The sequence below is a fragment of the Pholcus phalangioides genome, unplaced genomic scaffold (assembly GCF_987345545.1).
Source record: "Pholcus phalangioides strain wild (caught in Gottingen) unplaced genomic scaffold, Ppha-v1.0 ptg000017l_1, whole genome shotgun sequence".
Taxonomy (NCBI): Eukaryota; Metazoa; Arthropoda; class Arachnida; order Araneae; family Pholcidae; genus Pholcus; species Pholcus phalangioides.
In genome coordinates this window covers 1,104,802-1,117,342 of record NW_028301610.1, presented here as the reverse complement: position 1 = coordinate 1,117,342, position 12,541 = coordinate 1,104,802, and the positions used below count along the sequence as shown (strand labels likewise).

General features: G+C 41.7%; 2 protein-coding genes across 2 annotated transcripts; both read left to right on the top strand.

Annotated features, from left to right (window-relative positions):
- Positions 1–796: 796 nt before the first annotated feature.
- LOC149072096 (uncharacterized) lies at positions 797–9,955 on the top strand. The gene is made up of 3 exons (XM_089246707.1): positions 797–820; positions 909–1,675; positions 8,300–9,955. The coding sequence occupies exons 2-3, from the start codon at positions 1,499–1,501 to the stop codon at positions 9,953–9,955; spliced, it is 1,833 nt and encodes a 610-aa protein (XP_089102833.1). The 5' UTR covers positions 797–820; positions 909–1,498.
- Positions 9,956–9,968: 13 nt separating this feature from the next.
- Positions 9,969–11,969, top strand: LOC149072095 (uncharacterized). The gene has a single exon (XM_089246706.1). The coding sequence runs from the start codon at positions 9,969–9,971 to the stop codon at positions 11,967–11,969; it is 2,001 nt and encodes a 666-aa protein (XP_089102832.1).
- The last annotated feature ends 572 nt before the right edge of the window (positions 11,970–12,541 follow it).

The window sequence follows — 12,541 nt, the reverse complement described above, 5'->3', positions numbered from 1 at the left end:
GATGTAGCTGGTCCAAGTGGATATGTAGCAAAGAAGAAGAAAAAAGATGTAAGTTTTTTTTAAATTACTGTGAATTTCTTTACGATTAAATTTTTATTTCACATTACGATTTAAATTCACTAGGACACAAGAATTCAAAAAAAAAAAAATATTCAGTTGTGAATGATTGACTCATGTATTAATTTATACATTTGTTACAATTAACAGCTCTCGTTACATTACCTTTTTTATTTGTTTTTTCAGCAGACTCAGTATAGATGCTGCACATGTGAAAACCTTTTTCTCATAATTAGTGATCTTATACAGCATCAACGCTGTATGAGTCACACAGGGGCAGAGGTGATCAATAACGGATTTTCTCGAAAGATGTGTATTGTGTCACCAACAGTGCGGCAACCACCCACTGTTCAGCCAGAATATATATCTTTGAACAGGTTGGCTGCTATGCTAAGAGAAGAAGGATGGGTAGCGAGTTCTGACTCGTCTGTGGTAATTTATTATTACTTAATTAATGTAAGATTCAATTCATCACTTTTTTTTTCCACTAATTACATGTTTGTTTGTTTTTTTTTTCCCTTCTTTATAGATTGGTGAAGTATCAAGCGATGTAGTTTGGCCAACACCTAACACGTTAGGAAGTGAGCGTTGGGAAGCCAGCGATACTTCATCGGTTGTGGAGGTAATTTATTATTAAATTTTAGGAAACGCAACACCGTCATTTTACTACATCGTCATTTTGCTAATTGCATGACTTCTTTCTTTATAGATTGGTAGAGCATACCCACCAAGTCAGAGCAGTGAGACGTTGGATTTGTTAGAGGTAAGTCATTAATATTACTCTTGCATTACAAAGAATTCATTTGCTTTTCGTTGACTCAAAAAAAAAATGTTTTTTTTTTTCTCTACAGTATCCAACGCAGGAAATGCTACCTAATCATGGGGTTTTTGAGGAGGAGGAGGAGGAGGACGAGATCGCATCCATCGATTTCGATGACTGGAGTGACATAGATTGAGCAGTTATGTCTCTGTGTGAATGGTATGAGTGAATGATTTTAATGAAAGGTTTGAATGAATGTATGAACTACGGGGAATAGGTCCGAGATAGTCTTGCAACCGTTAACTGCCACGGTTTGCGAGCTATACACCTTAGTTCGGTAATTTTGGAGTGGCGTCCAAAAGCAAAATTTCCCCATCATTTTTTTTTTTTTAAATCTATCAATTAAATAATTAAACTTTTTTTTTCCAGACATTTAATTGCTTATCAGTGTGACGATAGGGATGACCACTTCTCATGTCTAATGCGTCACCACTCAGTGTGACGATAGGGATGTCCACTTCTGTTATCTAATGCGTCAACACTTTGGGTCATCGCGATGATTCATTGTTATCTCTCTCTGAGTCGTGATAAAAAGTGTACTGCTTCACAAATCTTCTCATTTCGTATTTGGTCACAGTAGTGTCAAGTCTTCAAGTTTAGTTTTGTCGAGTTGATTGAAAAATGAGTGCAAACGATATAAGCGATGGGGAAGAATTCATTAATGAGTGTCTGGATCCTGAATTTGTGTCAAAGGCAATGCTAAAAGATCTAGACAAGGATACGATGGAGTTTGTGAATCAATGTTTAAAAAGACCAATAGAAGCTGGACCGAGCGGAACGAAAAAGAAGATGAAGGGGGTAAGTCAATTATTATATTTTTTTCCCTATCCAGATTAAATTTAAATGTAAGTCGATTGATTTTTAGGGGTGACCCATTTAAATGTATGTTTTTCCGTTTAATTTAAATTGTTTGTTAGGGGTGACCAGAAAAAGACAAAATACAATTTTTAAAAATACAGAATTTTATTAATTTAAAATTTTTGCTGCTTTTCGTAGCAGCATGTACATCTGAGAAGTTGATAAATTTATCCCTTTAATAGTAGGAGAATGATTTGCGAAAACGCGGACATCGTATGTTGCATTACAACGAGTAAAATATACATTTCCACCTAGTGGCTCGGAATGCGTACAATTTTCGAATTTCATATGTGTTGGATACATGGAATAGGAACTGAGACATAGTAAAAATAATAATAAAATCAGCATAGAGGATATCAGTCCTTTTTGAATTCGATTTATCCGTTCTCCTCGCACTTCCAGTTCATAAGTCCAAGACGACGGTAAATCTATGTCGGGAACGCTCGTTTTCCAAATAACACCTCTTCTGTTATTTTTTTCATCGTAGGCAGTAGCTTCGATCTGCTCGTTCAGAACGTTAACCATCGTTTTCTCAAGTGTTTGTTTTTGATTAATGTCTCGGGTAGTTCTATAGACTGCAACGCTTGTAAGAATTCTTTCTGTCCACTCACGCCACGCTTCTTGTTCGCACTTGCCACGCTAGCGATGAGTTCGGTAATGTTAGTGTTTCTCATTGACCTTCCTTTATATATCAGCTCGCCACTCTCGTTCCAGTTGATTACTTTAGGAAAATTTTTGATATGTTTCAAAATTTCCTCTGCCGAAGACTTATACGATTTTGGAAATTTCATTTCATTCCATTGTTCCACTTTGATGGGGGGTTTGCTGAGGTCTCGCTCATTAGTTTCTTCTTGTTCGGTCAGAACTGGAGAATTATTTTCGAAAACCGAGTTTCTTTTGTGCAGAACACGTTGATACATTTTAAATTTAATGTCGTCGGACAGAGTGCTATCAAGAATTTTTTTCATTTCCCGATCTATTTCCGACAACTGAGGTTCTTGAATAACGTGACGGTTATATCTTGCCTCTGGCACAAGGACCACTTTTTTTGCAAATTCCATTATTTTCCGATAATGCTAGACAATAAACTAAGCGCGGTCGGAAGTAATATTCCAAGGAAACCGCTTCCTTTTTGTAGCAAGACGCGCTTTTTCTTGAAGAGAGGTAATTTTTTTGAAGCAAGTTTTCTCAGAGCGGCTTTGTGTTTTTGAAGCTTAGCTTTCTGTGACTTTGTTACTGGAATGTTCCCGCGTAGCAGATTGAGCGCACATTCACACACGATTTTCAACTTCTCATTCGTTAGTTTCTTTAGCAGCTGTTTTCTTGGGCATTCGCAGAGTGATTTTAAGAGTTGTTGCCTCCGCAAAGACATCTCGTGAAATAGTCGATCGAAACAACAAGTTCAGTCTTTTAACCACTTTGCATAAGCTTGAGCTTTTGCTAGAGCACAATGCTTGCGCATTCCATAGTGATGAGAGCAATGTTGACTCGTTTCAGGCAGATCGGTCACGTTAGGACATAAAATGCAATCTAAATCGATGACTTCCAATCCGTATTGTTTTTCGAGCATTTGACACTTGCTGTAACCCTTGGCGTAAACAACATTAAACTTTTTAACAAAGTCTTTCAGCGTGGTTTCGAGGGTACGAAAAGGTAGATCACCTCTCTCCCACGCTAAATTATGCAAATTATGTGTGAGCCATTTCACTTGATGTCGGTCTCTTGCATTCAGTTGCGAGAACTCGTACGGTGCTCGATAAATTCCGTGAAAAGTCTCGCTGCAGTTCAAATTACAATAGGCCAACTCCTTTATCACAAATGTTCCGTCAGAGAGTCGGTAACCCTCAACGTCTATTACGGCAGTCATCGTGATAATGGGTCTCGACTCTTTATCGACGGGGTTGATATACGTATTGAGTTTGTGTTGGTAACACGTTAGTGCGCAGTCGCATTTTCTCTTCTGTCTCCTGACGCAAATCTATCAATAGATATGAATACGAATCTTTCGTGGCATCGTTATAGGCCTCTAAAAAGAATTTCAATTTCGAGGGATATAATTGGCGACCTAAATGACTCACTTGGTTCAGATCTCTCCTGTTCTTAAACAGAAATATATAGTGGGCGTTGAGTGTAATCTCACGCAATCCCTTATGAAAAAAATTTTGCGTAATGAAAAATACCGATAGATTTCTGTGATGACTATACTTGGTGAATAACTTGGCCATCCTCTGTTCTCCCGAAAGTTCGCTTAAAAGGTCATCGAATATCAATAGAGCATCCGTTATGCCTTCGAAATCGATGTCGTCCCTGAATTCCACGTTATCAATCTCGTCGTGAAGTTGTTGAGCTTCTCCGTAGAACCATATCACTCGCTTGGGCTGTGGTTCGATAAGTTTTTCCCTATGTTCTAAGAATTTTTTTAAAAAGTATGTTTTTCCACTTCCACTGGCACCAGCACAGACTGCCGTGAAAGGGTGATGTAACTTTAACAGAGACATGGTAAATAATGACACGATTTTTTTCATGTAAGTGGTTTTTATTGAACAAAATTTTTCGATACAAAATTATACACTCGCACGTCATTATGCTTACTGAATCGCGAAACAATTGCTTTCATGCTCTCGCCCTTACATTTACAAAAAATATAATATATAACGTAATGTCCACACACTTTGCTGTTGACCGACTGCAGCGCCACATCGTTGTAGGTGAGTCGTTTGTATTTGCTCAGAAATGAGTTGATTTTCCCATCCACGAATTGTGAGGGCGGTCTTCCAAAAGAGTCAAAAAATTCAGCTGTCACGTTGTCGTGCAGGTATATTGCTAACCAGTGGCTTCCTTCCTCTGTATGAACGTCGGTGTTAACCACGAAAGCAGCTGGATACTTGTGAACGCCGTTTGGTAAAGTGTCGCTTGCGAATATATCTCTGAATATCTGCTTTGTGACTGGATTCGATGTCAATGCATTTTTTATCTGCTCGGAGTCCATTTAACTCGAGAAATCACACAAAACACTTCTAGCTTTGGTTATCTCGATCAAGTTTTGAAACTCGCCGTAGACTATCACAGAGATTGTTTTTTGAAGAGCTTTGGAAAATTTCAGTTCGACGCGCAAATTTCCTTGTCTGAGTAGATGTAAATGTCCGCATTCACTCTGGTCGGGAAGCAGAGAGAAACAAAACAGTGCGTATCCTCTTTTGAACTCTTCTCTCGTCAGATCAATGCCGCGATCTTCTCCAGATCTAAACAAGTTGTTGTACGCTCTTACTATGTTCCCCGTCGTGAAATTCGGCTCCAAAGCTTTGTGAGGGACCGGACGGCCATCGACGTACACAGATATGAAATTCAAGTCGTAATGTTTGAATTCAAAGGGGTTAGTATTATATGTACCGTTATATGCCTCGTTATCCACTAGCCCGATCACGACTCTGTTTGGCATCGGTCCCAGAAAAACGTTGTCTTGCACAAAGGACATGTTTCCTTTAGCAACGGAGTATACTTTACAGATCACTCTGTTGATCGGATACTTTGCCGTAGTTTTTTCCAGAGCTTTAGCATGTCCTATAGCCACAGCAGGACTTACTTTCACTTTTCGCACGAATAGGCTAGCGTGGTCTATCACTACGTTGTAATCCTCGGCCGCGGCCACTAAGCAGAACGAAGGTTTCGTGCGCACCAAACGCACCTTCATATCAACGAGATTGAGCAAAAGTCTCTGTTGAAAAAATAGCGAGCAGTGAAGTCTTCCCATCAGATCGTATGATCGACTCTTGGCGATGTATCCACCTCGTTTTTTCATTCCTTCATTGTTCTCGAGATTGTTCATGTATCCAGCGGTGTCTTTGATATAACCCTCCATAGCGAGGGGTCCATTTTTAGCGTCCTGGCCATAATTCAGCAGAGTTTCAATGTAGGCGCGATAAGGGTAAGTGTGGGAAGAGTTTGTGATGTTCCGACCGTTCAGAGTGATGTCTATCTGAGAAAACAATGAATGTAGAAGCAAATTTACTGGTGCCACTAGCTCGTTTTCGGGCAGTGGCGTATCGTCTCCTTTCGTCACTCGCACTCGAACATGTAATTGGGTAGCAGACAGGTCCATGTAATTTTCAGCGCATCCAGTCACGTTGAATTCCAAAGGAGCACCAATATCCTTTATGCTAGATAGAGGTAGAAACTCGATCCATTCACCTCCTTCTATTGCGGTCTGTGTGGGTGGAAGCGAGAAGAGATCGACTTCGCTTTTCAGGCATTCGGGCGAGTGTTCCATTATCATAGCCATGTTAATCGAAAATGTCAGGTGTTGACGCTTTCCTCACTCTCTTGCGAATGACTCTATTCTTCACTTTACGCTTTCTTTTATGACCGCCTAACATCTTCTTGAGCTTTCCAGAGGCCTTGTCTGTCAGCATTCTACCCGCTTCTTTTGCTCTCTCGGTTGCAGCCATTCTAGCGTTTCTTCCCTGAACCAAATCGTTGGCGAAATCTACACCAGAACGAAGCACTTGTTTGCCAAGCGCTCTCGCACCGCTCTTGAACAGGGGAATAGCTGACCTGAAAAGAGAGCCGAATATAGAACCGATACCATATCCGCGCTGCAGGTTTGAACCTTGATAATATGAGAGTCCATGACCGGCTTGATTGAGGTAGTGGTGCGTCACGCTATCGACGCAGCATCTATATTGCTTATATGGCATTTTCACAGATGTTTCAATCGGAAGTGAAGTTTCACTATCACCTTTCCACGCTCGAATGATACAAAACGTCCCGTGTGCGTCTTTATATAAATGTGAATCGTCTCGAAAGTTTTCCTCGCAAGCCCAACGTAGTGACCCCTTTCAAAAGAGGCGTTAACGATCTCTCCGTCTTGACCCGTAACCTTGACAATTTTTAACAGTGGCGAGTAAATGTTTCCAACAACCTGGGGTTCAACAATATCACAATATACGTATAACAAGCGAAAGTCTAGTTTAACGTCCGACACTGAAACACCTTCGAGGAGAGGACCCTTTAATTCACCAGGTTCGAATCCCAGGATTTCAGCTATGCCGGAGTGAAGAATAAGTCTGGCACTTTTCTTGAGGTTCACTTTAACTTTCCGCGTGTTGCGGTTGAACGTTATAACTATCTTATCTTGAAAATTTTGAGAGATGGCTTTTATCAATTCTTGAGTAGTCTCGTAATAACCACACGGGATTCTTCCACTCTTAAGTAATCCTGTTCCAACATCGAATTCGAAAGAATTTGTTTGTTCCGTGATGTTGTGGAATGCGTGAGGAAAGATTAATTCGGATAAGGCAACCTCGTAATCCGAAGAAAAACTGATCGAGTTTGGCAACTTCACCACAAAATTTGAAAGCTTGTTTTCCGGGAAAAAATCAGGAGAGGCGTCACTGGGAAGGGTGATGTAGAAGGAAGACATCTTTCACATAATGAGTTGCTTTCGCTGGCGTTCCGATATTTATAGCTCGACCCACGAATTAAATTTGTCATGATAATTTTGCCACTTCACCAAGAATTCCGTCTTTCCGTTATTCTTTCTCTTTCTGAGCACTTTCTCGATGGGATAAGTCTCTTCTGGTTTCACTTTAACCATTTCTTCTGCGTAAAATGTACCCTTGATTTTCTCGTTCATCAAATCCTTCAATCTATAGACCGGTATTTCTCTCGCCACGCACTCGTCAACCACAAAGATTTCGTGAGAGAAGTTTGATTCGTATCCTTTTTCAAACAGATGTTTCGAGCGAGCGATGCGGACGTGGTCACCCACTTGAAATTTTATCGTTGTTTTTTTCGGTGTTTTCGCGTACAGCGTTCTCCAAACTAGGTCCTCGTTATGTTTACCGACCTGAACGGGTTCCATCTTGATGCTTCTGTGATAAGTTCTGTTGTAACTAAATAAAAAGTCCTCGATGACGTCCACATACTTGTATGTGTTCTTGGCAGTAAAGTATTTCCACATTCGTGTTTTAAGCGATCTATTAAAACGTTCGATAACGGCTGCTTTCACGTCATCGTTTTGAGTAGTGAAAAATCCAACACCATTTCTCTTCAAAAAGTCTTGAAACACTTTATTGAGAAATTCTTTTCCCTTATCGGTCTGAAGCACGTCGGGTTTTCGTTCAGAGCAAATATGTGCGAATGCAGTGACAATACTTTTTCCGGTCTTATCTCTGAGCGGAATTGCCCAAGCATACTTTGAAAAAACGTCTATGCACGTCAGTAAATATTGATTACCGTCATTATACCGAGCGAGACTTCTCATGTCAACGAGATCTGCCTGAAACTGTTTATCGATACCGGCTACTATTGTTCTGTTGCGCGGGAACTTTTTCTTTCTGTTCCTGTGTAGAGTGTAGCTCTTCTCTCCTTCTAACCATTCCCGAATTTGTTTTCTCGATTGTTTTGTAACACGATGTATCGAGCTAACACCCCCGAAGCTGGCGGGTTGCTTGGGCTCCCGATAAAACTTATCCATGAATGGTTGTCATTCATACTTGCAATATGCTTATATATATTTATTTATTTATTTATTTACTTATTATTTTATTTTATTTTTCATTACAGGATAATCGCCACCTCTGCGAAACTTGCGGGAAATGCTTTGCGTTGAGGAAAAATCTCAACCAACACAAGAAGATCCACATGGGAGAAAAACCGTTCAAATGCGAGCGCTGCCCGGTTGCATTTACCAGGAGCAACGACTTGAAACGCCATATACTAAAGAAGCATCGGCAGGACGGAGGATCCAGCAGAGCTAGCGGATCACCACCACCAGGGCCCAGCGGATCACCACCACCCAACGGACCACCACCACCACCCAACGGACCATCACCACCCAACGGACCACCACCACCGCCCAACAGACCGCCCAACGGAGCCCTCAACGACGTCTTCGTGACTCACAACATCCCTCCCGATGAGGGTCAAGATAGGGACATGCATCTCTTCCTCATCAGCGTAAGGGATAGGCTTCTCTCCCTATTGAGAGAAGCTATTCATCGTCAACGTGCCATCAAGTGGGATGTTGTGGTCATAGCGGTGTTTTCGCGAAGAGGCGCGGATGGTGAAGAGGAGTTGACTAACGCATACTTACGCAGCAAGATGGCTACCGCTCTCGCGGCTGGAGTACTCGAGACTCAACTGGGTGTAGCCTTCGAAAAGGTGGAGAAATCTACAGAAGATTTCGAAGGCAGCGGCAGCGGTTGGGTTCTCGATCAGATCATCTGCCTTGAGCTCAACATCGCTCGCTACCAACCGCTGGCGCCAGCGAGCTACATTCCACTTCCACAGTGGATAGCTCGCAAAAAAGCTGTCCTCAACATCAAGAATCGAGATCAAAAGTGTTTTCTCTGGTCTGTGCTCGCTGCCCTACACCCAGTGGCTAGAAATGATAAAGCCGAGCGCGTTACCAAATACGCCAATTATGAGAATGAGTTGGATACTCGCGGTCTGATATACCCAGTGACTCTCGAACAAATATCCCGGTTTGAAAAACAGAACAACATCACAATCAACGTTTTCGGAGTGGAGGGGGAGGAGATATTCCCAGTGAGAATTACACATGAGAGAATGCCTCGGCATGTTAACTTGCTCCTCATCATGAATGAGGAAACATCTCATTACTGCCTCATTCGGAACACCAGCAGACTTTTTTCCCGCACCACTGCGCACAAAGAAACTTGTCACTATTGTGACTATTGTCTGCAGAGGTTTTCTTCTGTTGAGACCCATGCAAAACATCTCACCCAGTGTAGAGAGCATGGTGCACAAAAGGTTACATATCCCAGTGAAGACGAAAAATGGATGAGCTTCAAGAATGTTGCCTTTCAGTTACCGGTGCCCTACGTTATATATGCAGATTTTGAGGCCATCTTGTCAAAAGTGGAGTCATGCTCACCTGATCCTGCCACTTCCCATTCCATGGCGACATCGCTTCACCGTCCATGCGGTTTCGCATATGTGGTTGTTGGTCCCGATGGTGTGGCTCTCAGGAGACCCACTGTATACAGGGGAGAGGACAGTGTCCATGTATTTCTGGAAAGCATGCTGGAAGAAGAGAAGCTCATTTTGGAAAAAATCAACAACCCGGTGCCCTTGAAGATGACCATCGAGGAAGAGAGACGCTTCCAGAGCCAACAGATATGCACTAACTGTGGCAAACCTCTTGGTAGTGATCGGGTGAGAGATCATTGCCATGTTAGCGGTACACTCCAAGTGTAACCTGCAGCTCAAGATGGCAAAGCACATCCCGGTGATTTTTCATAACCTGCAGAATTATGATGCTCACTTCATCATGGAAGGGCTTGGTCGGATCAAGGAGAAGCGGATAGAGGTCATTGGTAAAAACATGGAGAAATTTATCTCCTTCAGTTTGGGTCACCTCAGATTTCTGGATTCGTTCCAGTTTTTATCCGCTTCTCTTGATACCCTAGTGAAATCTATGAACCCCGGTGACTTTATAAATATGAAAAGAGCCTTCGGTGAGAAGACACCGCTTCTCCTTCGTAAGGGAGTTTATCCTTACGAATATATGACCTCCATGGATAAGTTTGACGAACCGGTGCTTCCCCCCATAGAGGCCTTTTACACCTCCTTGGGTAGGGAAAACATATCCACAGATGACTATCAGCATGCGCAACTGGTGTGGGACACCTTCCATATGCTGTCCTTAGGTGACTATCACGACTTGTATGTGGAGACAGACGTGTTGTTGCTTGCAGACGTCTTTCAGAATTTTAGAAAGTTGTGTCTGAAAAACTATAAAATTGATCCCGCCCACATGTATACATCCCCTGGTCTCGCCTGGAACGCCTGTCTGAAGATGACGGGCGAAAGATTGGAACTTATAACAGATCCAGACATCCACCTGTTTCTCGAGAAAGGCATCAGAGGAGGGGTTTCATGCATCACTAGAAGACACAGTCGAGCCAACAACCCAATGGTTCCAGGATTCAACCCCGGTGAGAAGAAAAAATGGATCATATATTGGGACGTCAACAACTTGTATGGCAAATGTATGATGGAACCCCTCCCAGTGAGTGATTTCCGGTGGATGACGTCTAGTGAAGTGGAGTCAACAGACTTCAACATCATCCCCGATGATAGCGCCAAGGGGTACATTTTGGAGGTTGATCTTGAATACCCGGTGAACGTTCACGACCTCCATAACGATTTCCCTTTGGCGGCTGAAAACGTGAAAATATCCGGTGATATGTACTCCGAGTACATGAGGAAAACCGGTGGGCCATCGAATCCGTGTGTCAAACTAGCTCCAAATTTGAATGATAAGGTCGCGTACGTCATCCATTATAAAAATCTGAAACTCTATACAGCGCTGGGGATGCGAGTTACATCGATTCGTCGTGTCCTCGAGTTCTCTCAGCGACCATGGCTCCGCCCGTACATTGCATTCAACACCGAGAAGAGAAAGGGAGCCACCGGTGATTTTGAAAAAGACTTCTATAAGTTGATGAATAATGCAGTGTATGGGAAGTCGCTGGAGAATCTCAGGAAACATAACAACATCCACTTGGTACACAAGGAGAAGAGAGCAAAAAAATTAATCGCATCCCCAGCATTCGAAAGCTTCAAGATTATTAATAAAGACCTGGTCGTGCTAAAAATGAAGAAGACTGCCATCAGGTTGGATCGTCCGATATACACCGGTGTCACCATTTTAGATTTATCAAAGCACCTGATGGCGGACTACCATTATAATCACGTCAAGGAAAAGTACGGCCGGGATGCGATCTTATTGTTCACCGACACGGATTCGTTGTGCTACGAAATTTATACCGATGACATTTACGAAGATATGCTGAGAGATTCCCACAAATTCGACACATCTAACTACCCCGGTGACCACAAATTGTACAGCGAGAGAAACAAGAAGGTCATCGGGGTGATGAAGGATGAGACGGCAGGGAAACCGGTGATCGAATTTGTGGGACTGCGTCCAAAGATGTATAGTTTTATTACCGGTGACTGTGAAAAAAAGACTGCGAAGGGTGTCGTGCGCTCGGTTGTCAGTAAAGAAATCAGACATGCAGATTATCTAAATTGCCTGCGCAATAATTCTTTCATGAGGCACGACATGCCTAAAATTCAATCCCGGTCGCATGTGCTGCAAACAATTCAACAGCGAAAAATCAGTTTGTCGGCACATGATAATAAAAGGTATATTTTAGACGATGGCATAAGCACTTTAGCTTATGGCCATTGTAGCATCCGGTGATTTTTTTATATAGTTTTATTTATACACGTTGTTATTTTTCATAGTTTTTATATCTTTATAATTTTTTTCTGCATATTCCGGTGATTTTATTATATAATCATCTCTCGAATGAAAAGATAACTCCCTTCCCATCGTGATGCTCATCAGTAAATATGGATGTGGTGGCTTCAGTAGTGGTCTTCAATTGTGTGGTAATCTTCAATTAATATAGTTGTGGTGGCTTCAGTAGTGGTGATGTTTGATATTAGTGGTGGTCTGCAAAGTTGGTGATGTTCAATAAATATAGTTGTGTTAGTGAATGAACAGTGCTTCATGGCCGCTGTATATATATTTTAATTGGTGTTGGGTTTATTTTTGTATATATATTATTTAATTGATTTTGGTGAAGGGTTTATATGTATTTTTTCTTTTGATTTTTATATTTTTGGTGTTGGGTTTTCGTGTATATATTTCATTTGCATTGATTGTGTTAGAAATAAATGGTTTTTTTTATTCATTAATCAAAGTTTCTGTCGTCATTTGCGTATCTCATTGTTTTTTTGGGAATGACCCCCTTAAAATCGGTAATTTAT

Coding starts and splice junctions, on each gene's coding strand:
- LOC149072096 (XM_089246707.1), top strand. CDS start 1,499: ATGAGTGCAAACGATATAAGCGATGGGGAAGAATTCATTAATGAGTGT. Junction 1,676..8,299: donor CGAAAAAGAAGATGAAGGGG/GTAAGTCAATTA, acceptor TTTTCATTACAG/GATAATCGCCACCTCTGCGA.
- LOC149072095 (XM_089246706.1), top strand. CDS start 9,969: ATGGCAAAGCACATCCCGGTGATTTTTCATAACCTGCAGAATTATGAT.